The sequence below is a fragment of the Rhinolophus hipposideros genome (genome assembly GCF_964194185.1).
Source record: "Rhinolophus hipposideros genome assembly, chromosome: 6".
In the NCBI taxonomy this organism is placed as follows: Eukaryota; Metazoa; Chordata; class Mammalia; order Chiroptera; family Rhinolophidae; genus Rhinolophus; species Rhinolophus hipposideros.
The window spans coordinates 9,781,194-9,807,606 of record NC_138052.1 but is presented as its reverse complement, the minus strand read 5'-3'; the positions used below and the strand labels follow the sequence as shown (position 1 = coordinate 9,807,606).

The window sequence follows — 26,413 nt, the reverse complement described above, 5'->3', positions numbered from 1 at the left end:
GAACCCCCCAAAAGTGCTGTTTTGTTTTTCCCTTATAGACAAGAATCCCTCCAAATTCCAACCGCTGAAGACCAGTCAAGATGATTATTCCTGCCGGTTCTCCGTGTCGCCCAGTCAAGTGCTGCCCTTCGCCTTCCCTTCCCACATTCCTCCCCAGGCCTCCGACGAGTTGGTGGGTGCTACTGGGTGGTGGGGTGGGGGCCAGGCATGATCAGACGGCCATCAGGCAGATACCGAGACAAGCCCTGCCCCAGTATCAGTCCCTTTGTTTCCTCCTAAGAGACTCCGAAGGGAGACCTATGTATGCCCAGAGAATTGTGACCAATAGGAAACCAGGGTTACCTACTGTTCCCTATCTGGCACCTGAAATACCTGTGCAGAGCTTCCGGATAGCCTGGGCTGGGTCCTGCCAAACCTGGAGCCCGGCAAGAGCACAGAGCCCCACTTGACTACCCGGGAGTCGAGCCTGAGAGCAGAAGGGCAGACAGAGAAACCAGACAGAGAACTGGCCTGGCCTAGGGAGGCAGGCCCTGCTCAGCTGAGCTCTTTGCTGCATGAGCAAATGGACGGGCCAGCAAAGGATGGCCCAGAGTCCAAAAATCTAACGCATTATACTCATAATTCTCTCTCTCTCTGTTTCTCTCTGTCTCTGTCTCTGTCTCTCTCTGTCTCCCTCTGTCTCTGTCTCTGTCTCTGTCTCTGTCTCTCTCTCTCTCTCTCTCTCTCTCTCTCTCTTTCTCTCTTTCTCTCTCTCTGGCAAGAGGTGTGACAGTTTATCCTTCTTGCTTTATGGGCACAATATAATAAAAATAATAGCATTATAATAAAAATAATAGCCCTTACATTGCATTTACCATGCGTCGGGCAGTGTCTTAAATACTTCAGCTGTATCAGTTCATTTAAACTTCAACAAATCTCTGTGCTACATTTCTCACCTTACAGATGAGGAGGAAGCTGACATAAGGGCACATAGCCAGTAGCAAAATGTTTCCCAAGTTCACATAGTTAGCAATAAAAAGTGTGTTTAAATTGATATTGAAAGTGCGCGTGCAAAAAAAATGTTTTAATTTCAAAGAATAAACTTGACATTCACATCCTATAACACGTATTAAGTATTGCAGGTTAATCTACTCAAGAATTACAGGAGTGTCTTTAGAAATTCCATGTGTTTTCTGTATTAGATAATTAAATTACTTAAAAGACTAGACTATTTACTTCCTAGGAAATAATAAATCTGTGATTTTCATGCAACAGTAAACATCTGATACTCAGTAATTGATGGGGTGGATGGGATGAAAGAAATCACCACTGCTATGGAGCCCTTCTCATTCTTTTTGAATAGTTTGGAGCTTATATATTTAACTTGGTGCTTTCGTCAGTTCTGAAAGACGTGGCTGCTCAAGGTTGATGAAAAACAGACTGCTTAGCATTCCTGTCTATAAAGAATTTTGTAATTCATTCCATGACTACCCTATTTCTTCAAGTCTGAGATCACTTTTTCAATATTTAGCATCTTCAAAATTGGGAAATGTCTTGTAACTGATGGCATATTAGTACTGCATCATACTAAATTGCGGTGTCTTAGATTTGGGGAAATAGAGTGTTTACTGAGTGCTCCTCACATGGCAGGCGCTGTTCCAGGCTCTCCGGTTATCTGAGGCCCATCAGCACGCAGGTAGTTTATTACGTAGTGCTTTGGGGGTTAGCACCTGTGGGAGGGAGGCGGCGGGAGCGGAAGTGGACAGAGAGAGAAGCAGGACTTTTTGACCAAGGCCTCAGCTAAACTCATGAGCAGCGCCGATGCCAGGACAAGAGTGTGAGAGGACCAGCCTTCACACCTGTGCTTCATCCTGTCCTTGGAGGTGGGCTGCCCTCAGAGGGGCGCACAACCTTGAGTGAGGCAGCTCCCGTCAGCCAGGGCACATCCTGAAGGGGGCTGACCCCTGAGAGGTGTTTGTATGAACAGGACTCCTAGCAGCTGGGGAATAAAACCTTCCAGCCTAAAGAGGATTCTGGGTGGCACCTGGTATCATCCACAACAGAAGAAAATGAGAGAGAATCACACACACGAAGAGACAAGTAGGAGGGGTGACCAACACTGCCTCAAGGCCCCACACATCCAGTAACAACTGTGCTTGTGGGGAGGGCTACTTTAAGAATACAGCTGTTTACTTGATGTTCAAGACGTGTGGAAATAGAAGCACAGCCACTTTTGCTCAGTGTTACTATGTGTTAATTTTTTGAATTTTCACATTGCAGGCTCCTGATGGCCTTGGACCAGTCCCAATCAAACCTGTGGAAATTCAAGTCAAGCACAGTCATTCCTTCCTCAAGCTGCAGGTCAGACCCGCCATATGGTATTTTAATCAGGTTTCTTATAGACGGAACGAAATACTCTTGAATTTGAATTGCATTATTTTATTAGTTTGTTCTATGACGGATTATTCTGTGTACCATACCGTGTACGTTTTTGTCCTGTGATGTAATGGTATGTGTGAGGTATAACAGTCTTTTTTCCTAATGTGGTTTATGGGAACCAGGATCCTCATTCTGTGGATGGACCATATATTCTGCATACATGAGGCTCCCTGAACTACACATGAGGTTGGTGCAAAAGTAATTGCAATTTTTACAATTATTTTTAACCTTTTAAACCGCAATTACTTTTGCACCAACCTAATATATTAGGAACTTTAAGAAAAAAAACACAAGATGAAGTGAACAAAGTTAGTGAGCCTTTGTTGAAGTCTATGAGCACTTCTATTTTTTTAAATATAAATGTTTTAAACTGGCAAACCAGTGTTTGGGGTATTCCTGCACTTAAGCCACATGGTACAGGAATGTACCAGTACCAGTAACTGTGAATACTCCTGCGTGCTGGAACCCTGCACAGAGCTTGGCGCTGGCACTATTCTCTCCAGAGCTGGTCAAACCAACAGTTGCCACCATGTGATGGTTACAATGGGCTGCTTGTTTTCCTTTCATCGTCAGGCAGCTCGGAGATGCTGTCATTAAGAATAGGTCCCACTAAATGGTCCTAGGCTTTTCAGGATCTTCAGTCAGTCATTTTTTTTTTTTGCCCTCAGGTTCCTCAACTGTACAAAATTAAGGGGTATCAGCCATTCTGTGTCCAGAGGTCTTCAACAAGTTACAGACCTCAAAAGCTTGCTCGAGCCCTAAGGCAAGGAGCTGAGGTAATTCATCCCCACCTTCAGGAATTGCCCTCACTTCTCCCCTCTTTTCCTGGCATCAAGACTAACACGCTGCTCTTGGTCCCTGCACAGGATGAAGCCACCACCATCATCGCCCTGCCAAAGCAGGACGCCACCCCTCAGTTCCCTGACAAGACTGAGGTCTTGAGCATGAAACCACCTGAGGCCTTAGCTGTGTCTCCAGATTATGACCCACTTTATATTTTTGTAAGTGGCAGAATTCTTGTGTTCTATGTTCCTTTATTTCAGCAGATACTTTATAAGAAAACAGAAGAATTAATTGGGAATATTTTTCTCTCTTTGGAATTTCAAGGTTTAAACAATATCTCATCTTTGAAAGTGTTTGCTAGCATGTATTGCTTGGAGAATATCAATGTTTCTGTCTTTTAACAATTTCAGAATTTATTTTTATGACAATGGCTTTGTAACCTTTTCTAATTATATAATAGGCACATATACAGAGAGTGCCAAAAAATGTATACACATTTTAAAAAAGGAAAACTGTATTAAAATGGTAATACTTAGTATATACCGATTACAAATCACGTTTGACTTCCGCAATTACAAGAGGTGCTCAGAGTGGTTCCCATCAGCATCCAGACACTTCTGATTATGGTGAACTATTGCTTGAGCAGCACTGACCAAAGTGTCCACTTGTGTACGTTTTGTTGGCACCCCGGTATATGTATATGTATACATACATATAATGTTTTTAAAAATGAGAAAGAAAAAAATATGACAGAGAAAGTCAAATTACCCCAAACTCCATCACTCAGAGCTCCTTTGAGTCTTTATTCCATCCTTGACCAGTGTAGCCCTTCCATACTCATTCCTCTGCCTCCCAGATTTCTCTGTTCTGCTTCGTTTCTGTAGCCACATTTGACTACCCTCCCTGAAGCACACCTTAACCGTGCCACTCTCCTCGACATTCTTCACTGACCCCATTTTCTAGCAAATTAAGTCCAAGCTCCTGACTATGCGAAGCCGATCATAAAATCCCAGCCTCATTCTTCCCTGTTCCCCTGCATATCTCTGCCAAACTTTGTGTGCTTTCCTCCCATCACCAGTCCTTTGCTTACTTTGATCTGCCCTCATGGGTTTCCCTCTTCTACTATTTCCAGTTACCCAAGTCTCAAGTGACTGGAATCCAGACAGGAAATCTGATGAGGTTCTATGTAATAATGGAATCATCAGTGAAATACAGGAGTTGCCCAAGTTATGCCCCCCCCTTTTTTTAAAAAGAAAACACACACAGAGAATTAAAGAAACTCAGACATTAATTGAGAAAGTCTCTTTTGTGACAATATCCAAGTACAAATCTGTATCTTTAATGTGGACAGAGATGCTGAGAGTCACATTCAGGGTCACTTAGCCAGTTAATAGGAGAGCTGGAACTGTTTCCTTCTTCCTCTGAATTATACTGCTTTCCTATAGAGAGCTGCAATGTTTGTGGCTTGGCCATAGTGGGGCATTTTCTTGTCATCTCATCGGTTGAAGAGAATGTTCCTCAAAGATATAGAATTGTAAAGCTGGGATAACCTCACAGGACATTTAACTCAGTAATTTTCAAACTTCTTTTATCACCAAAACCCTCTCAACAGCTGAAATTTTACACAGAAAGGCAAAATGTAAAATAGATAAAGTTCTAGTTTCTGGGATGGCAGTAGGTTCTCCTGAAGGGGATATCCCTGTAAAACCCTGGGGTTTCCCACAGCAAGATTTGAAAACCACTCTTCAGTTTCTTATCCCCCATACCCACTCACTACCATCCCCTCATCGTTTTTAAAGTGAAAAAACTAGTCTAGACAAGTTAAGGTAATTTTTCCATAGTCACACTCATACTTCCGTGGAAAAGATCCATAGTTATTTATTACTTCATTAATTCCACAGATACTTAGGGTATGCCTGCTATGTATAGGATAGAAACCTAAGTATAGTGCGGTCAGTAAAGGGACACAACATTCCTAAATATTTATCCACCTAATACCAGCTCTTCAAAATGTGTTAAATGAAAACTGATTGAACTGTAAAGGAAAAAACAGACAAATCCACAATTATAGTTGGTGATTTCAACTCCCCTCTCTCAATAACTGATAGAACAAGTGAACAGAAAATCAGTAAGGATATAAAGGACTTAACTACCGCTATCAATTAACTTGACCTAATTGACATTGCTAGACACTCTACCAAAAAACAAGACAAAAAAATGAACAAAAAATAAAATACAGATTCTCTTCAAGTGTACACTGAAGACTATACTTTGGGTGACAAAACAAGGCTCAATAAAATTGAAAAGATTCAAATCATATAAAGTATTTTTTCTGACTTTGATGGACCAAGTCAGAAATAAATAGCATGAAAAATATCTAGAACCACACCCCCAAAATTTGAAAGCTAATTAACATACTTTAACATAACCTAAAGGCCAAATAAGAAATCAAAAGAGGGGGAGGGGGTTCACAGTGTGAGGGATATAAATGATGAACGTCTAAGTATTACCTTGTCTTGTACACCTGAAACTAATAAATAATAAAAAAAAAAGAAATCAAAAGAAAGCATAGCAAATGTTTTATCTGAATGTAATGAAAACACAACACAAAAATGTTGTGGGAAATCTATAATACTATACACGTACATGAGAAAAAAAGGTAGGTATCAAGTTAATGTCCTCATCAACCCCTTTAAGAAAATAAAAAGAAGAAGAACAGATGAAAACCGAACCAAGCAAAGAAGAGAAATAATAAAGATCAGATTGAAAATCAATGAAATAGAAAACAGAAAAACAAATAGAAAAAAACTGGTTCTTTGAGAAGATCAATAAAATGGATAAATTTCTAAGCCAACAGATCAGGGGAAAATAAAGGTAAAAGACAAATATGACCAATATCATATTAGAATATGATATTGGAATGGCAGGAATGGCAGAGGTGACATCTCTACAGCTTCTACAGAATATTAAAAAGATAATAAGTTAATATTGTGAAAAACTTTAAACCAGTAAATTAGAGAAGTTAAATGGAAAAATTCCTTAAAAGGTACAAACTATTAAATTTTATCTATTAAAGAAATTGAATTTGTGGTTAAAAACCTTCTCACAAGGAAAACCCCAGGCTCCGATGTCTTTACTGGAAAATTCTGCCAAACATTTAAAGAAGAAATAATGCCAAATCTACAAAAACTCTTCAAGAAACTAGAAGAGGGGGGATTACTTTCCTGTTCATTCTAGAAGTCAGTATTACTCAGATACCAAGCCAGATAGAGACATTACAGGAAAAGGGTAGAGTTTCCTTCCTGAACATAGATGCAAAAAAAATTTATAACAAAATTTTAACTAATTAAATTTCATCATTATATGAAAAGGGACATATCATAAGCAAATAGGGGCTTATTCCAGGAATACAAGATTAGTTTAACATTCAAAACTCCATGTAATTCACCATATTAACAGGCTCAAAAAGAAAAACTATATCATCATCTCAATTGGTGCAGAAAAATTATTTGACATCATTCCTGATAAGCACTCATAGCAAGTGAAGAACAGACAGGCATTTTCTCAACCTGATAAAGGGCATCTATTAAAAAGTTGTAGCTAAAATTATAGTGAATGGTAAATGGATAAATGTTCTCCCCCAAGATCAACAATAAGATAATGATTCTGCTCATACTAATTCTATTCGAGATTGTAATGATAGCCAGTGCAACAAGGCAAGAAAAATAAAAGGCATCCAGATTTGAAAGGAATGTGTAAAACTATCTTTATTCACATTCACAAATAAAATTATTGTCTATGTAGAAAATGCAGTGGAATCCACCCAAGAATCTACTAAAGCTGATAAGCAAATTTACCAAGATTAAAGGATATAGGATCGACATAAAAAATTAATTATATTGCTATATACTAGCAACAAACAATCCAAAATTTAAAAAGCCATCTCACTTAACAATAGCAACAAAAAATATGAAACATTTAGGAATAAATCTGACAAAAGTATGTAAGACTGATACAGTGAAAATTAAGAAACATTTCTTAGAGAAATCAAAGAAGACCTAAATAAGTGGGGAAATATACCATGTTGGTGGGATTGCAGATTTAATACTGTTAAGATGTCAATTCTCTCCAAACAAATCTAAAAATTCAACACAATTTCAATAAAAAAAAGGTGTGTGGGGTTTTTTTTGGTAGAAATCAACCAGCTTATTTTAAAATTTATATGGAACACAAATATATCCAAAACAATTTTGAAGAACAAAAATGAATGGTTTTCACTACCTGACTTCAAAGTTTATTGTACAGCTACAGTGATCAAGGCAGTATAGTGTTAGCAAAAATGGACAGATCAGTGGAACAGAATAGAGAATCCAGAAATATATGCATTCATACATATGTGGTCAGTTGATTTTTGACAAATGTCAAAGACAATTCATTGGAGAAAAGGTAGTCTTTTCAAGAAATAGAGCTGGAGAATATTCATTCAAGATGGTGGAGTAAGTAAATGCTGTGCTTACCTCCTCTCACCACCACATCATGATTACAACTACAGAACAACCATCATTGAGAATTGCCTGAAGTCTAGCTGAACAAAAGTCTTACAGCAAAGGACACACAGAAGAAGAAGCCACCTGGAGGCTGGTAGGAGCTGCTCCCACACTCATGTGTGGCAGAAAATCAGGAGGGATATCTCAGCTGCAGAGATCCCCACCAAGGAGTGAGGAATTCCAGCCCCACACCAGGCTCCTCAGCCCAGGATTCTAGTGCTGGGAAGAGAAGTCCCCACAGCTTCTGGCTGTGAAAACTAGTGGGATTGTGGCTGGATGAAATTAAGAGTGGCTGCAGTTCCAGGCATTCCTCTTAAAGGGTCCATGCACAGACTTATTTGCTAACAGACTCACTCATTCTTAGCTCCAGTGCTGGGCAGCAGCTTACAAGGCACCAGGACATAGGGGAAGAACTGAGTTGTCTGGCTTTAGGATGAGACCTGGAGGGGCAGCTTTCTCCCAGACAGAAGTGTCGGCAGAAGCTATAGTTCCTATAATTTCCATATAAACATCCTATCTTGGCGCATGCTGCGGGTGTTCCTAAAATCTCTCAAAAGTTCACAAAACCCAAACAAGCAGCATCTGGCCTCAGAGTGCCCAGTACTCCTTGATGAGCAACCCCAACCCTGGCATTAGTGGCAATTGACCTCCATTCAAGGCTTGGCATCTCCCAAGCCAAGCAACTCCAAGCCAAGCACAGGTCATCTGCGGATTGCTTTGTGGCTCATGACAGGTGGCCCCTGGCAGGGCACAGGCTACTGCTGAACTTGGCCTGCAGCGGGGCCCATCCCAGGAGGCTCCAGGACAAGCATGCCCAGTGGCCACCTTCAGACCAAGCAGCCTTTGGGGATGATACAACCAAAGGGCAGACTGGGCAGGCACCAGAGGCCTGCTAAAGCGAATCCTGCTCCATAAGGCCAGCCCCTGCACAACAGCTCCTCTGTTATAGTCACAGCCCATTCTCACAACCAATCAGTACAAGGGTCAGTCCCTCCCACTGACATGCAAACAGCAACCAAAGCTCAACTATAATACAATACTACTTTGAAGGAACACATGCATCCATATGTTCATTGCAGCACTATTTACAATAGCCAAGATTTGGAGGCAACCTGAGTGTCCATCAATGGATGAGTGGATAAAGATGTAGTGCATATATATATATATATATATATATATATATATATATATATATACACACACACACACACACACACACACACACACACACAATGGAATACACACACACAATGGAATATTATTCAGCCACAAAAAGAATGAAATCTTGCCATCTGCAACACCATGGATTGACCTAGAGGTTATTGTGCTGAATAGAGTAAGTCAAACAGAGAAAGACAAATGCCATATAATTTTACTTCTATGTGGAATCTAAAGAACAAAATAAATGAAAAAACAAAACAGAAACAGACTCATAGATACAGAGAACATTTTGATGGTTACCAGATGGGAGGGGGGTTGGGAGGATGAAAAAGAGGAAGGGATTAAGAAGTACAAATTGGTAGTTACACAGTAGACATGGGGATGTAGGGTATAGCATAAGGAATATAGTCAATAAAATTGTAATAATTATGTATGTAGTCAGAAGGGTACTAGAATTATTGGGGTGATCACCTCGTAAGTTATGTAAGTGTCTAATCATTATGTTGTATACCTGAAACTAATATAATATTGTATGTCAACTGTAATTGAAAAATAAAAGATATTATTTAAAGAACAACTACTCACAAAAAGAAGAAATAGTGCTGAAACATTTGGATATTCATTTACCAAAAATAAATAAAAATACAAGAACTTTCATCTGTACCTCATAGCAATAACAAAAATTAGTGGCTCATAGACCTACATGTAAAACCTAAAACTAGAAAACTTCTATAAAACACATAGGAGAACATCTTCGTGACCTTGGGTTAGACAAAGATTTCTTAGGTACAACATCAAAATCACAGTCCATAAGTGGAAAGAAATTATTTGTTGAACTTTGTCCAAATTAAGAATTTCTGATTTTCTAAAGACACTGATAAGAAAATGAAAAGATAAATAACAGACTTAGAGAAAATATTTGGAAATCACATATCTGATTAAAAAAAAAAACATGTATTGAGAAATAGACAAGCAATTCCTAAAACTTAATAGTAAGACAACAAACAACCCAGTTTTAAAATGAGGAAAAGATCTTTACCAAGGAAGATATACAGATGGCAAATATGCACTGAAGAGATGCTCAAAAGAATGCATCATTAGCAAAGTGCAAATTAAAACCACATTGCAGTACCTCTGTTCGAATATCTAAAATTAAAGACTTCTGGTGAGAATGTAAAGTGCTATAACTACTTTGGAAAACAGTTTAACAGTTTCTTACAAAGTTAAAAAGTTGGTAGTAAGCATACACCTATCATGTGATCCAGCTATTCTGCTCCTACGTATTTACCCAAGATAGATGGAAGCATCAGACTTGTGCAAAAGTATTTATAGCGGCTGTGTATGTTCCCCATACTGGAAAAAAGCATCCACCAGCAGGTTAATGGATAAGCAAATTATGGTATTACTATACGATGGAATACTCTTCAGTAATAGAAAGAAGTGAACTCTTGATACATGTATCAACATAGATGGTTCTCAGAATAATTATGCTGGGTAAAATAAATCAGACCAATGAAGTACTACTGTACGATTCCATTTATGTAAAAGCCTAGAACATCTAAAGTAATGTATAAAGACAGAAAGCAGATTAGTGGCTTCCTAGGGGATATGCGCTCTAACTCTTCCCTCCACTGCAAGTGCTCATTGAGGCATTTGCTTGTTTCTGCATTACTGTGGGCATCGAGGATTCCCTCAGTGGACGTCACCTCCTCCCTGCCCTCTTCTTCCCTTTATATCCACGAGTTCAGTCAGGAGCCTTCTCCCCTTCTTCCCCCCACCCCCGGCCCTAGCGGCAAGCCAGCCTCTGCGCACACAGTTTACAGCCTTCCCAGTGTTGGTTGGAACACGTTTACCACCAACTCCACACGAGGCTCTCCCACCCTTGCCTCCAGGTGATGTAATGCCTCCCTGGTTTAGCTGATTTCCCTTAAGTTGTGGGAGACATTTGTTTCTTGGCAGTGAGACTGGGTTTCTATACACCATGTGGAGTTTTGTGTTTTCTTATCAATTATTTTAAAAAATTATAGAAACGTATAGGACAAAAATCTCAGCTTAGTGGTTCTTAAACATCTGAAATTAAATAACTGTGAGACAGCAAAAGCTGTATTGTTCTTCGGGACAAAAATGGGGTTTTTGTTGGACAGACCCCTTGAAGGAAAAGGCTCTATATTTTCATATTTTGATATAATTATTCTGTGCCTCCATTAGTTCTGCTGGAAAATTAGTGAAAAACAAAACAAAACAAAAACAAACAGGATCTTCCTTAAAACCAGATACTAAGCCAAATGGAGCCTTCCGCAATTAAAAACATTACCAAAACAATGTTAAATCTTGACATTTCCTGATACAGCAAATGTCACCCCTCTTCTTTGCCTTCTCTTTGAAGTAGTTTTTAAGAAGCTGCTGTTTTTCGAAAGCCAGAAGCTTTCTTGCTTTTTAAAACCAGTTTGTTTATTTAATAAAGCCCTCTAATTCATCAAATATAGAAACAAATACTTTAAGCCATTTTAAGCTGTGATTTCAGTTGTACTTGTTTCCATGTGAGTGTAATAAATCCACATGGTATGTAATGAAGCCCTTAAACCAGAAAAGTGACATTTATGAATGACTGTGACATTTAAGACCCTGCCAATTTGAAGACACCTCTGCTCTCCTGCTTCTCTTTCCCAGACGAGCTGACATGGAGTGAGCGTGTTAGTGCAGCTGGGAGCCACGGAGAACATTAGCAGACGCCTGTCCTATGCCTGGCTTAGAAACTGGTAAACAAAAGAGAATCTTTTTTTTCTTCTCTCTCTTCTGCAGAATCCTAGCCCAGGATTGTTTGCTGTGAAGCACCCTCTGACCTACGCAGAAACCTTGATAGATTACCATCTGTGCTCTCACCCAAAGTACAAGTTCACCAAGGAGTACCACAGTGGGTCCAGCATTCCTCTCACCCAAAAACAGTTTCTCCATCACACGGTAATGCCATCACCAGGCTCCCTGGCTCCAGGGAAGGGCAGGGGACAAGAATGGAGGGCCACAGCTGCAGAACAAGAATGGTAACGGGTGGCTGAGTACACTCTCTTACCACCAGCCCTGCAGGGGGTCACGGGAGACTCCAGACCACTCTCGTCCTCTCCATCCCCACCTCTCAGGCTGCACGTCACCCTTGTTTCAACATCCTCCCTCACTCTCTCCCTCAGAGGCTATGCCTCATATTCATTGTATTCCTGCTTTAGCCATGTAGAAGCAATCACATGGCAGGCCTACCCCTATGACCGCCTTTCTTTGGCCCCAAAAAGTGTAGAAACATCAGAAGGGACACGGTGATGTACCAAATGCACAGTTAGGAAGATGCCCCGTAGAATTCCCTCTCCCCCTACACAACCAACCCGGCCTGAACAGCCAATACATCTCTTGGTGGTTACGCTCAGGCCCTTCAAACTCAATAAATGCCTAACTCAGACCATCGTCTCTGCCCTGCTTCTGCCAACCACACCTCAAACTGGCTCCTCCTCCTGCATTGCCTTTCTGTTCTGTGACCTCCACAATAGCCCATGAGACTCTTGATCCCTTTCTCCCCCTCAGTCCCACATCTAAGCATCACTGGATTCCACCGGTCTGCCCCAAACAGCATACAGATCTCCCTCTGCTCCCTGTCATGGCCCAGTACTGTGCAGTCAGCCCTCTCTAGAAACCTTCCTCCAACACATATCCGATCATGTTGTTTTCCGGTTTGAAAACCCTCAGTGGTCCTGCTGCCAATTGGAGTAGCTCCAAGCTCGTTAGCTTGGCCCACAGGCCCTTTCTGACCAGCCTGCCCCTCCAGCCTCATTTCCCACAATCCCCATCACAGGGCCCGCACTCCCCCCAGCTGGTGGCCGCCTGACAGCACCCTCCTTCGCATCCCCACGCATGTGCAGGCACTTCCCCTGTCTGCAGTGCCACTTGAGGAACCACCCAGCCTCTCTAGAATGTCGCATTAGCACCACATTCACTATAATCAAATGGATCATGAGGCCGAATCTGCCCTCAGTCACCAGGACCTGTTGCTTGTGTCCCTAATGAACCGGGGCGGGGTGGGGGGTTGGGGGAGCTGTGAGGAAGAAAACACTCCTTTGCCCCTACTTCGATTCTTTATTGTGTTGTTTAATACCCTTTGCTGGAGCAGTTGTCTTTTAGCTTCAGAAAAATTCAGTCAAGCTGAATAAAGTTATACATTTTGGAGCTGAACTTTTAAGACTGAACAATAGTCATCTGCGTGAAATGGAAGCCCTTCCCAGGCTGTACCTCACCAAGCGGTGCCTTTGCCTTTACCTGTCGGACCCTTTCATGCTCGTTTCCATTCCAGGACATCATTCCCGGGATAATGCACTGGAAGAGCTTCCAGTCCCTCGTTCTCTCATCCCTGCCTGAGACCTCTACGTCAGAGGTGACACACAGGTAAGCACAGCTCGCCTGTTTGTCTCACAGAGGTGTGTTTGCCCCATGGATTACAGGAGCTGTGATCCCCAAAAGTGAAATGCCAGTCATGTCAGCTCATACTTCTAGTGCGTGAGGGAAGTTTGCTAGTCAGAGAAATAGGATGATGTATACTGATTTTCCTATTTTGATATGATCTTAAGATACAATTTAAAAAAATTAATGTTAGGTGGCTAGTTGGCCATATTTCAATAAAAGTGGACAACCGATCCATACAATTCAGTTGGAAATATCCATGGTCAATTTTTAACATTTTAAAATTGCCAGGGTTAGCTTTTTACACCCTCGATATCCAATTCCAAAGGCTCCAGCCTGGCATTCATGGTGGGGACTCACAGTTGTCATCATGCAGAGCTCTGAATTTAGCCTGTAGCTCAGCTCCAGAAACAGAACAGGTAGATGAGAATATTGTTGGACCAAAGACAGAAGAGCTTTAGAGTAACCACCTTTTTCCAATTTGTTTATATAACACTTCTGCAAAGCCCTTAGATATAATCAAAGAGCCTGGTGCCTTTTCTTCAGGCCTCTGCCTACTCAATAACCCGCTTCTGAGCCCTTAAATTTGTTTCTTTATTGTCCTTGTAAACATAGTTGAATAAGTTATTGGTCAGCAAATGTGACCGGTATCCCAAAATGATTGTCATCAGCAGTCCTCTTCTGTTCAAATCCTCAATTCAGAATGAGGCCCACCCCAAGGAAGCAGAGCCCTGTCACAGCCCAGAAGTGGTTGGGAAACCTGGGCTCTGCCACCAACCAAGATCAGCAGGGGACCTTTATACCCCGACTCCCGACAGCATGGCCTGGATCTCCTGACACAGAAACTCACGTTCCTCTCCCTTAGCCGAAGGTCACATGTCTTCCTGGAGCTGTGTGACCTCGACCACACTCTTTGGCCACCTCTCTGGGCCCAGTCCTCTTGTCCAGAGGCTTGTTGCAAAGACCCTCCTCAGCCTGGACATTTTCATTTAGTAGGAGTAGGAAAGCTTATCCAATGTGCAGCGACCCCGCATACATCGCCCGTCCAGCAGCCTCTCCCCAGGTATCGGAGGAGATAGTTGAAATCCAGTTTGTGAACCAGAACACTTCATGTGCTTTTTCCTTCATTGCTGGCAGACAAGCTCTTCCTGAATTAAGCAAAATCCAACCTTATTTCTAGAGGCTTTTTAACATCCTCTCCCTTTTGGGTTATTTCCTCAGTGCTTTCCTACTGCTCTCCTTTGCCTGGAGGTTAACATGAGACCAAGCATAGGATTTGGGATGTGACAGAAGCTCAAAAATATTAGTTCCTTTTCTATGAGTTCATTCATACCTCATCCACCCCACTGCCATCTAAAAATAAACTAAGCGTCTTTGTTCTTCATTTTAGCATATTTCTAAAACCTGAAATCTCCAGAATTGGTGCCAAACAGTGGCACTGTAGAGAGAACAATGCTTTGGTGGCTGAGAAATCTGCCCTTATTATTTGTTAGCTGTGCCACCAGCTCTATGTCCTTGGGCAAGTTACTTATTACTGAAGCCCTCTGAGCAATAACTTCCCCATCTGGGAAACAGGAATGCTGATGGCATCCTCACCATGCTGCTGTGAGGACTGAAGTAAAATGGTGATGTGAAGCATCTGGCACCATCTTGAATAACTCTTCCTGCTCATCTGCCCTCTGTACTCAACCCACTAAACCTTGCAATCACTCTGTTGCCCCCAGATGGCAATGGTCCGCCACCACCTGACACACTGCTTCTTTTTGCTGTGGGGTGAGGACATTTCAACATTGACCCATGTGATCGGTAAACATAGCTGGGTATGGGGTACTGTTGGGAGACTAAGGAAAATTAGAAATGGACACTGCCAGTGAACACCAGCTGTCTGCACACACAGGTCTCCAGAATTAAGAAGGGGGAAAAATGCTATTTTTGTTTTCCAAAGCAATGTCCTTGGAAAAATCTCCTGAGGCTGTTCTTTCAAAAAGCAGTTAGAATGCGGTTACCTTGGGCTTGAATTAACCATGAATTAAACATGAATTCTGCACAAATTAAAGAAAACTTGCCAACCGTGAGTTATCACTTTCAGCTTCTGTGTCTGACTGCTCTGTTGGGCTAGTTTGTTTCCAAATAAACCATAATTGCATAGCAGATTATAAAATCAAGAGAGGATTCTATATTTCCTTATCATGGATTTCTATGATGTAAGAGTCTAGATCATGTTTTTATTTCTATAGCAGTTAAAAAATAATAATGGCATTTCTTTTTTAAGTTTCTACAAATCCATTATTGATACTTCAACTTTGCAATCATTTTGCTTGAATAAATTACCTGTTGCTTATCAGGTATTTCCCTAGTGTCTTTTGTTCCTGAAAGTTATCTGTTTGTTGTTAAACTATGTGATATTGTTATTTAGTGTTTATTTATTCTGAGTCATTTTTGTATTCATAATAATCAAAACAGCTCACTTGGTTTCTTTACTCTTTAATAAATTTAGAGCAAACTTGTTGTCTCTATGACTTCCATAAAATCCGAGAGTCAACAGCAACGGAAGAAATCACCTAATCCAGTAGTGCCCAGACTTCTGGGTTTTATAGATGAGTGAAATGTCCAGAAGAATTTGGAGACTGATTTAGGGTTGTCTGAATTTTACTTTGCCAAATAAGGCATTAAAACCAAACAAAGCAAAACAAAATGCCCAACCACCATCTATTGTCAGCATTTCAGTTTTAGAAGAACAGATTAACACACACAAAAGTAAGAGGAACATGGTCTCAGAATTTTAAAATTTCGATGTTTTCTCTTATGAAGAACACTTGGTTGTTGCCATTCCATCTTCCAAGACCAACCTGTCTCTGGAGGCATTTTCAGTGCCTCAGCCCCTCTTCTGGGCAGGACTCCCCTTGGACTACACACTCTGAGGTTTCAGGGGGGTTGTCAGTTAGAACCTGCATTCTTGGTCATGAAGTCAGTCAATAGGACTAATCTCTGGTGGTGGGATTCCTTTTAGTGAGGAATCATATTCAAGACCAAAGTCTGGGTGATAGGTGTATATATTGCTACTGGGGGGTGTGGTGGGAGAAGGGGGTTGTGTCTTGGCCTCTTCAGCAGACAAACTAGGGTGTGTATGTGGAGAAACGTGCTCGCGCACACACACACACACACACACACACACACACACACACACCCCAAAACTTCAATTATTTGGTACTAAGTAATTTTATGCTCAAATTCTACAAGTAATCGATAGTCCCAACTAAACTTGGTACTCTAAAATTTAAAAAAAAATTAATGATATTTACATAATATAATATCATTTAAAATTTTTAATGATATTTACATAATATGATATCTTTTAAAACTTTTTTTTAATTTTGGAGTACCAAGTTTAGTTGTGACTAAAGATTACTTGTAGAATTTGAGCATAAAAATACTTAGTAACAAATAATTTTGTACTATAAAATAGTTCAGAGGAAATTGAAAAGAAGTTTTAAAGTGTCGTTTCCAGCTTTGCCTTAGCAGAGCAATAAAAATCAAGATTTGCTAATAACCATTAATCTTGAAAACAGTTTATTTGAATGAAAAATAAAACTTAATGCTATTGTCACCCCAAGAAAAAAGATAGATATTAAAAAGATTTGTTTGCTAGTTCATTATAAAAGTTTATTCATGTCTGATTTGTTTACAAGAGGACTTTAAAACAAGACAAAAGAAAAAAGAAATATATTCCAGAAAATTGTTAAAAACTTTTATCCATTTATATCATTTTTCCTAATCTCTTTTTGTAGTGTGTTCAGTTTTTATTTCTTTAATATCATTTGAAAGATTTATGAGGAGTAGAGACCAAATAAGAGACCAAGATGTTCTACCATCTTGAAACAAGATCTGCCATCTTTTAAGATAACAATATATTTTTCTCCCTATTTCAATTTTTTAATGTTAAGGAATTTTATATAATGTTTTAAACTTATAATACCAAACAATATATAAAGGATTGGGAGGAAGGTTTGAAATTGAACAGAATAACTAAGGAAGAGTATAAAGGTGGGAAAAATTAAGAACAAAAAAGTGAACTCTCTAACTACACTGCCTCCCAACCCCCCAAATACATAATTTTGAACAATGCAAGTTCAAAATTTCTGTTTATAAGCCCTGGAGAATGTCTTGTGTGGCAACATTCTCTTGGATTTGGATTTGACTGGTACTTATCACATCCCCTCCCCTTTGCTTCTAGGGAAATGTTGGTGGGTTTTCAAGAGTGAAGGACAGAATAGTAAAGGCCTCAGCAGGAGTAAAATAAAAGTGCTCTAGAAAATTGTACAAAGGCCCCAAGACTACTGAGGTGATCATTTATCCTTGGCTGCTTGTGTGATTTTTTCCACAGCTGTGATTCCCTCAATTCAGTTCTGCTTCCTATAAATGTCCCTGCCATTCTTGATGCCTTACCAGAAGAAGACAGATTGGAAACCATCGAACGGTACAGTTTTTACCTTTGGTCTCTAATGGAGTCTGTTTTCCAAAAATATAGTAGGTGCTGTGAGAGATTTCGAAAAAGCACAGTGACTGAGCTTGCAACCCAAACAAGATAAGGCTAACACCCAGCCATACCTCTAACTAGATAAGATGCTAAATTCGTGGTGGAGAATACAGTCTCTAAGGTCTCAAATTTGCTGATTTTTATGCACTCCAGGAGCTCAAGGCAGGGGAGAGCAGAGGTTTGGAAGGCCTCAGTGGTCATGTGAACTTGGGTCAGCACTTGAAAGATAGGTAGGCCTTGGAGAGGCATAAAGAAATATAGGCCCAAAACCAGGCACTTAAGTTTGATTTTACTGATGAGCATCCAACAGCGAGTGAAAACAAGTCTTTGAATCTCCTGTCGCTGTGCCCATTTCAACATTTTTACATGTAAATAGTCAATTAGTGAAATCCTAAATATCTGAATCCAGTCCTTCTAAGACCTGCCCACGTGCCATGATACTTGGCAATACACGAGTGTTGAACGCTCAGAAGGCTGAAGTGTCTTCTGCTCAGACCACTGCATGCGGCCATCTTGAGAATGCGACAGCCAGGCCCAGGTGATACACATTTGCTTGAGGTTCAGAGGAACAAGTCCTGTCTGGCAGGGCCGCTGGGGAGACACTCAGCAAACCAAAACATAGCTAGCCCCTCCTCCACGCACCACAGATGTGCAGACTATTGTGACTCAGTTCCCTCTTCTTTGAAATGAGAATAATAGTGCCTACTTCATAGGGGGTTTTAGAGTTAAAAGCGTTGCTACTTCTACTGATGAAGATGGTAAGCATAATCTAACATCTGCCCAGCACTCAGTGTGGGTCAGGCACAGGGCTTTGCGAGCAGTCTCATTGAACCCCACAAGGAGGTGGTGTTGTCATCCCCCCCTCAGAGACCAGGAAACTGCTAATGGGTAGAGCCTGGTTGCAAAGCACCAGCATAAGTGATTCGCACATAGCACGTCCTTAGCAGTTGTTAGCTTTCAATTTTATAGGTCGGAGAACAACTTTTGCTATTTTTACAGGTACTTTCCTTAACAGAAGCTTGCTAGGAGTGCCTCTATTTATGTGTCACTGCTAAATAGGGTTCCTGTTTGTAATTCCTAATTTTGAGGCCTTTGCTGATCTTGAAGCATTTCTCTTTAACCGAGTGTGGTGGAGACTGCCGCTATCAAAAAAATAAATAAATTATTCTCCTCCTCTTCTAAAGTAATAGAGTTGTGGAAACTAGAGGCTAAATTTTCCAGTCTCCCTTGAGTTGTCATCCGTTTGACTAGGCTCTTCCCAAAGAAATGTGAGCAGATGTGAGAGATTCTGCTTCTGAGGTCAGGACTCTTAAAGCAGTGAGGGTAACTCCTCCTCCCCACGCTCTCTCTCTACTTTGCTCCAACTGACATGGCAGTGGGCAGTGACCCAGCTCTAACCACCAAACAGCAAAGCTCTAGCCCAGGGGTCAGCAAACTGTGGCCCACAGCCAAATCTGGCCTGTGTTTTTGTAAATAATGTTTTAATGTAACATAACCATACCCATTCATTTAGTGTTTTTTATGGTTCCTTTCATACAACAGCAGGAGTTATGCAAGAGACCATTCTGACCTGCAAAACCTTTATGAAAAAAGTCTGCTGACCCCCGCTTTAGAGGATAGCAGATCACAAGATTAAAATAACCTCGATCCCTTTAATGTATTATTTCACCCATAGATTATTTAAACATGTGTTGTTTAATTTTTCATTCAGTTGTGGATTTTTTTATCTTCTTTGCAGTTGATTTCTGTTTGAATCCTATCGTGGCTTTCTTTATGGTCCATGATATGGTTAATATTAGTCAATGTTCCATGTGCACTTGAAAAGGATATGAATTCTGTAACCCCATTTTTAAAATTGTTTTTTAATTCTCTGCTATTCCTACCATGGTTCATTGGTGGAAAGCAATTTATCAGCCTTATGCTTCTCTTAACACAGACCCAACAAAAATAGGTAGAACGAGTGATCACAATATTTCTCTATTTTATTTTTTGGGGAAAAAAAACAGTTCCAGCTAAACATCATTCATATTCCTTTTCAGTGAGCTCTGTGAACAGAATATAGAAGTTATGTTGACTCCAGAAATGATCAAAGTGGAATTCCCTATGTTGGACTGCAAAGACACCAAAAAAGAAAAGTAAGTGGATGCTTTTATGCCTAATCAAGAGGTAGCCTTGGATAAAATTTGTCCTACCTGAAGTGCAGAACAGTCATTTTGTCTGAATCTAAGTATCTCAGTTTTCAAGGGAGAGGGGTTTCCAATGCTTTCGATTTAGACATGCATTTTATTTTTTAGCACAATGGCATTCCCTCAAAAGTTGTTGGCAAGGAAGACTTTAAAAACAGAATCCCATTTTTCCATTTGCTTATCGTTTAATTTCAGACATGTGTTTGTTTCTTACCGATAGCTGAATGAGTTTCATTCAGTACGAAGAACCCAGGCTCTGGAGCCAGATGAGACGGAAGGCTGGCTCCCAGCTCCACCATTTACTGCATATGAGGTGTGCAGCCAGGTTACTTATCTTAGGTAACTGGGCCTCAGTTTCCTCATCTGTACCAAGCAGAAAATAAACTCTTGCTCACAGCTGATTGTGAGGGTTAAATGAGACAAGGCCATAAAGGCATCTAGTTAGTGACTTGATGTGAACTAGACGCTCAGCAAATGTTAATTCCTCTCTTTGCCCCCACATCAGGGGCCAAAGATAAGAGAACTTCATCATCATCCTTCAAGAAATTAGTTTGATGAATACTTTTATAATGGAAATAACCACATGCAGTACATGTGGTTTGTAAGTTTGAAATTCTAGGTATACGTCTACAATTTTTTTTTTATTTAAAAGAAATGCTTCTTCCCCCTTGAGCTTTTCCTTTGCATGGGACCCACTCCAAATCTTTGGAGTGTACTTTCTCTTCCAATAATGGCCTTGAGCCACTGCTTTCTGCTTGGGCCCACTTTTAGCTCTTTGAAGTGTACTTTTTTCTAATAAACTGCTTTTTCACTACTTTAAAAAAATGGTTCTTATTGAAAAAATCAGAAATACAGAAAAATATAAAGAATAAAAGAAAAACAATAATCCTACCACCCACAGGCAGCAACTTGTACATTTTGATGTATGGTCTTCCAAATGTTTATTTAAGTAAATAAATATACATATATGTATGTTTTAACAAAATTCAATCATAATATTATTTTGTTTTCTACACTTTTATTTAGCAATATAAATAAACAGATACTTATAAATACAGACATATAAATATCGCTATGTTTCACTGGTAGATGAGATTTAGTTAACCAACCCTCTTCTGATGAACATGTAAACTCTTTTCAGTGTTTTGCTGTTACCGATAGTGCTTCAGTAAACACCCTTGTGCCACAATTCCTTGCAAACTTACCAAGCTATTTCCTTAGGATAAATTCCTAGAAATGTTAATACTAGCTCAATATGCATTTTAAGGTTTTAACATATACTGTTTAATTGCCATCCCAAAAGTATATCAACATACCTCCTACCAGCCCAGGCCAGGACCACCCACATTGAAATGCCCTGAACAACATGGAACACTATCAATTTTTTTCTTCTTTACCAATATGATAGATTAAAATGTGTCCATCTTATTATTTTAATTTTAACTTTTTTCTTTATAAGTGACATGAAAATTTTCCTATATTTGTCAACTATTCTTCTTCTTTTCTGAGGGGCTTGTGTTGCCTGTTTTGTAGGAAATGTTTATCTCTTATTTATTTATAAGAGCCCTTCATCTATTAAGGCTAATTACCCTTTCTCGTATATGTTGTAAATTTCTCAGTTTGTCTTCCAACTTTGTTTGGGGTATTTTGGGAGGACCTACCTTTTCTGAAAGGAATGCCCACATGTCTTAGAGTAGTCTGGGGTTCCTTTGGGGGTTTTATGATAGTTTCAGAGGACTACAAGAACCAGAACTTCTCAACAAAAAAAAAGTAGACTGGCAGTGTCTGGTCAAAAGAAAATTTAGGAAATAAAAATGTTAAATAGATTTTCAGCAAGCATCAGTTAATTAACACTATCACGTTACACTACATGGCACATAAAACTTCTTACACCTTGACAAATAGACGCTCTTTGCATTGCATTTTGGTTCAGGTTTCAAACAGTTGATTAGGAGTCTTAAATAAAAACTTTTTCTTTCCTATTTCAAAATTTACCCCTGGACATAGACTAGCTTGCCTCAAGAGTGGGCTAACATCCAGTGCCTCTTTGCTCATTTGCTCTTTATCATGGCTTTCATCCTTTATACTACAGAGCTAATGCTGAATGCGATTTGATTATCAAATTATTAGTACATGAAATAGAAATTATTATTTCATATATTCACCCAAAATAGTATATCCTCTTTCCTTTTGTATGTATTTCAGCTATTTTACCAAACAAAATAAACTAACAATAAACTCTAAATATTTTCTGCACACCGAATTAGCTTCCAATTTTTTCAAAATACACATACATTTTACACATTTTCACATATCCATCCATTTTGAATTTACCTACTTTTCAATTTAAATTATTTTATGTACATTCTTCTAATATGTCAAAATTGTCAGCATAATTATCATTTTATTAGTTGAATAGTACTCCAACAGGTTGATATCTGATAGATGAGTTTTGAAAGTTCTTTGGTTCATAAATTCTCTTTAGCTCCTGTCAAGTATTATCTGAAGCCCTGTCTCTGCCCTTGCTTATTCCTGTTTACTCACCTCCTTCAGCCTCAGCCAGAAGCTGACCAAGAGTCCTCACTGTCAGACACGCGCACAGAGCGTGGACAGACAGGGACAGAACAAAAGAAACATATCAGTGGGGTTTAACTTCCACATTTGGTTTCTGGCAAATAATATTTTCCTGGATGCAAAGAACCATCTGCTCTCCCTCAATGATTATGATTAACCACAGAAAGTTTATTCTATCCTAGTGGTGAGCTTAGCTCTCTCAAGACCCACCAAGGGGAATCATGTACAACATCTAAGAAATTCTGAGAGTAACTATAGGTGCTGATACATCATTTAACATTCCTTAGATTTTTCACAATATCACTCAATCATTAATATCTTTAAAGGGAGACATGACCCCTTTAAAGGGAGACGTGACCCCGTGACCCCTATTTTAAAATCGATTCCATAAAATGGTGCAAATTAATTTTTTTTAATTATACGCATTAGAGAACATTTTAATTCTCCATTTTCAGATATTTCCACTTTTTCAAAACTGCCAGACATTTGTCAGAACTTGACATTTCACCTTCTTTAGAAAATGTTTCAGAATCACTTGATTTTATAATGGATCCATGTAGGCAGATCATATCGCTGAGCTCAAGATCTTTGGACATCCGTCCCTTGAACCAAATGTACTGCCCATTTCTTCCCGGATATTTGGAAAGTTCTACCCAGCAACCCCTAGTCACTCCCAGCAAAGGTCTGGGCTTCACGTCAGCCACTACTCGATCCAAGTACGCCTCCCTCTGGATCCCACCCTTCTTGAGCTGGTGTCAAGTCGGAGATATTGTGTGCCTGCTTTATTCACAAACATGAAAAATCAACTACTGCCCACTGAGCATCTAGAAGACATCGTGTTAGGATGTCTAGTCGTAATGTCTCATTTCACCTTCACAATAGTGGTGGGACATGGGAATCACCACCATTTGTACATCGGGAAACGGAAACTGAAAGTTGAGGTAGCAGCCATGCTAAGAAACTGGTGCAGCGGAGATTGGAAGCCAGATTCGAATCGCTCACTCATCAGCCAAGGGTTTGCACTGGTAATTAAATTATCACTATACATATATATCCTTAAAGTGTCACTGAGGTATAACTGGTGACCCTGAGCCCAGCAGCAGGACATTGGTGATCACTCGAGTGTTTTATGAAGTGCCCTGATATGTCCTTGTCTGGCTTTCTTGCTATTTAGGGAGGTAATACACCAAGCACAACCAGTGGAGAAGGCAGGAGAAAAGGTGCTGGAGGAGATGAAGAATCTGCGGGCCAAAGCTCTCAACTCGTACCTGATTCTAGAATAAAAATCATCAGTAGGTCAGTTGCTGTCATTTGCTTTCTGCAGGTCACTGTGGTCCTTTGTATCCATTTATGTTCCAGCCATTTTGGGAACTGAAGTTTCTAGTGAAAAAGAAATTGAAATGTGGATGATGATGTATATATTCTTGTTATAATTTTTCTTTTTAAAAATAAAATGTCATTAGTATGATGGCAATGTTTGAAGCTTCTTGGTGCAGGGTTTAGTGCTGGCAGAAAGCTTCCTGAAAGGTATGAGCCACTGTGAGGAGAGGCTAAGAGCTGGTGCTGACAACCATTCCTGAGTCTTTTGTGGCGTGGTGCCTGGGGGCCAGAGGGAGCAAGCTTTTGTGGAAGGGTCGCTTTCCTACCTCTGTACAGAACCATCCCCATCAGTTCCCTGAGCGTCACTGACTTTGGCTTTGGCAGCCACTCCCAGAAAGATCAGCCTTGGTAAGGACACTGGTTTCCCGAGTAGCTATGGGATGGCAGACACTAACGAGGGGGGCACTGGAAATGGAGGGGACATAGTGGGAAACTAGAGCTCGCAGACTGGTTTGGGAACAACTGGTAAAACAGCCTTCTGGGGACTCTCAGAAGCACCTGGGGCAGGAGGTCATTGCCAAGGGGCCAGGCGTCCCTGAAAACTTATCAGTAAAAACCACCGCTTTTGATTGTGTTTGTTAACATGGCTCCATTTACTTGCATGAGCAGGTATGGCTGATGATATTTGGGCTGTAACAACCCATAATTATCCAATTGTATTTGGATGGATTCCCTCCATTTTTTTCTATGCATACATTTAAATAGCTGATATCAGACTGTGTATACAATTCTTTTAAAATATTTTTATTAAAAATATAGCTAACATACAATGTTATATTAGTTTCAGAGGTATACCATAGTCATTCAGCACTTACATACCTAAAGAAGTGATCACCATGATAAGTCCAGCAACCATCTGACACCGTACCATGCTATCACAATATTAGTGACTATATTCCCTTTGCTGTACATTACATCCCCATGGCTTATTTGTTTCATACCTGGAAATTTGGACCTCTTATTCCTCTTTATCTTTCCCCCCTTTTAAAAAATTTCAATTACAGTTGACATTCAATATTATTTTATATTAATTTCAGGTGTATAACATAGTAGTGAGACATTTATATAATTTAAGAAGTGATCCCACTGACTAGTCTAGTACCCACCTGGCACCATACATAGTTATTCCCATATCATTGACTATATTCCCTGTGCTGTACTTTATGTCCCCACGACTATTTTGTAACTACCAATTTGTGCTTCTTCATCCCTTCACCTTTTTCACCCTGATCCCCAACCCTCTCCCATCTATTACCACCAAAAATCTATTAATACTGTGTTTATCTGAAAATAAGACCTAGCCGGACCATCAGCTCTAATGCATCTTTTGGAGCAAAAATTAACATAAGACCCAATCTTATTTTACTATAAGACCCAGTCTTATTTTACTATAATATAAGACGAGGTATATAATATAATATAATATAATATAATATAATATAATATAATATAATATAATATAATATAATATAATATAATATAATATAATATACAATATAATATACAATACTAGGTCTTATATTAACTTTTACTCCAAAAGACGCATTAGAGCTGATTGTCTGGCTAGGTCTTATTTTCAGGGAAACACAGGATTCTCTCTTTATTTTTAACCTTTGCCATTTTAATTATAATGTGTCTAGGTGTGGGTCTGTTTGGATTGATCTTGTTTAGAACTCTCTGTGCTTCTAGTACTTGTATATCTATTTCCTTCAGTCATTCAGTTTTCAGTCATTATTTCTTCAAATAGGTTCTCAATGTCTTGCTTTCTTTCTTCTCCTTCTGGAAGCCCTGTGATGCAAATGTTGTTACTTTTGATGTTGTCCCAGGGGGTCTCAAACTATCCTAATTTTTTTGGATTCTGTTTTCTTTTTGCTGTTCCAATTGGGTGTTTTCTGCTACCTTGTCTTCCAAATTGCTGATTCGATCCTTTCTTCATTTAGTCTGCTAGTGATTTCTTGTAGTGCATTCTTCATTTCAGTTACTGTATTCTTCACTTCTGACTGGTTCTTTTTTATAGTTTCTATGCCCTTTTTTATGCTTGCCATCTCTTTGTTGAAGTTCTGACTAAGTTCCTTGAGCATCCTTATAACCATTGTTTTGAACTTTGTACCTGGTAGTTTGCTTGCCTCCATTTAGTTTAGTTCTGTTTCTGGATTTTTCTCCTATTCTTTTATTTGGGACACAATTCTTCATTTCTTCATTTTGCCTGCCTCTCTGTGTTTTTTAATATGTATTAGATATATTTTCTATGTCTCCCAGTCTTGGCTGGGTGGCCTTATGCAGTAGATGTCCTGTGGGGCCCAGGGGCACAGTCTCCCTGGTCACCTGCTCCGGGTCTTCTAGGAGTGTTTCTTGTGAGGATTGTGTGTGCCCCCCTGTTATGGTTG

At 39.8% G+C, this 26,413-nt stretch overlaps 1 protein-coding gene across 2 annotated transcripts in view; it reads left to right on the top strand.

Moving 5' to 3' along the window:
- Nucleotides 1–26,413, top strand: part of CFAP221 (cilia and flagella associated protein 221) — a 126,549-nt gene that overhangs the window by 69,223 nt on the left and 30,913 nt on the right. Inside the window, exons 16-24 of one of the 2 annotated variants that reach the window (XM_081052840.1) lie at nt 39–172; nt 2,260–2,340; nt 3,087–3,194; nt 3,285–3,419; nt 11,712–11,870; nt 13,243–13,334; nt 17,734–17,826; nt 19,926–20,021; nt 23,821–23,942. In XM_081052840.1, the coding sequence (XP_080908966.1) occupies nt 39–172; nt 2,260–2,340; nt 3,087–3,194; nt 3,285–3,419; nt 11,712–11,870; nt 13,243–13,334; nt 17,734–17,826; nt 19,926–20,021; nt 23,821–23,929 (1,007 nt within the window). In that variant the 3' untranslated portion in view covers nt 23,930–23,942. Of the gene's footprint in view, nt 1–38; nt 173–2,259; nt 2,341–3,086; nt 3,195–3,284; nt 3,420–11,711; nt 11,871–13,242; nt 13,335–17,733; nt 17,827–19,925; nt 20,022–23,820; nt 24,126–26,413 lie in introns of those variants that run through there. The other variant, XM_081052839.1, reaches the window with a different exon arrangement.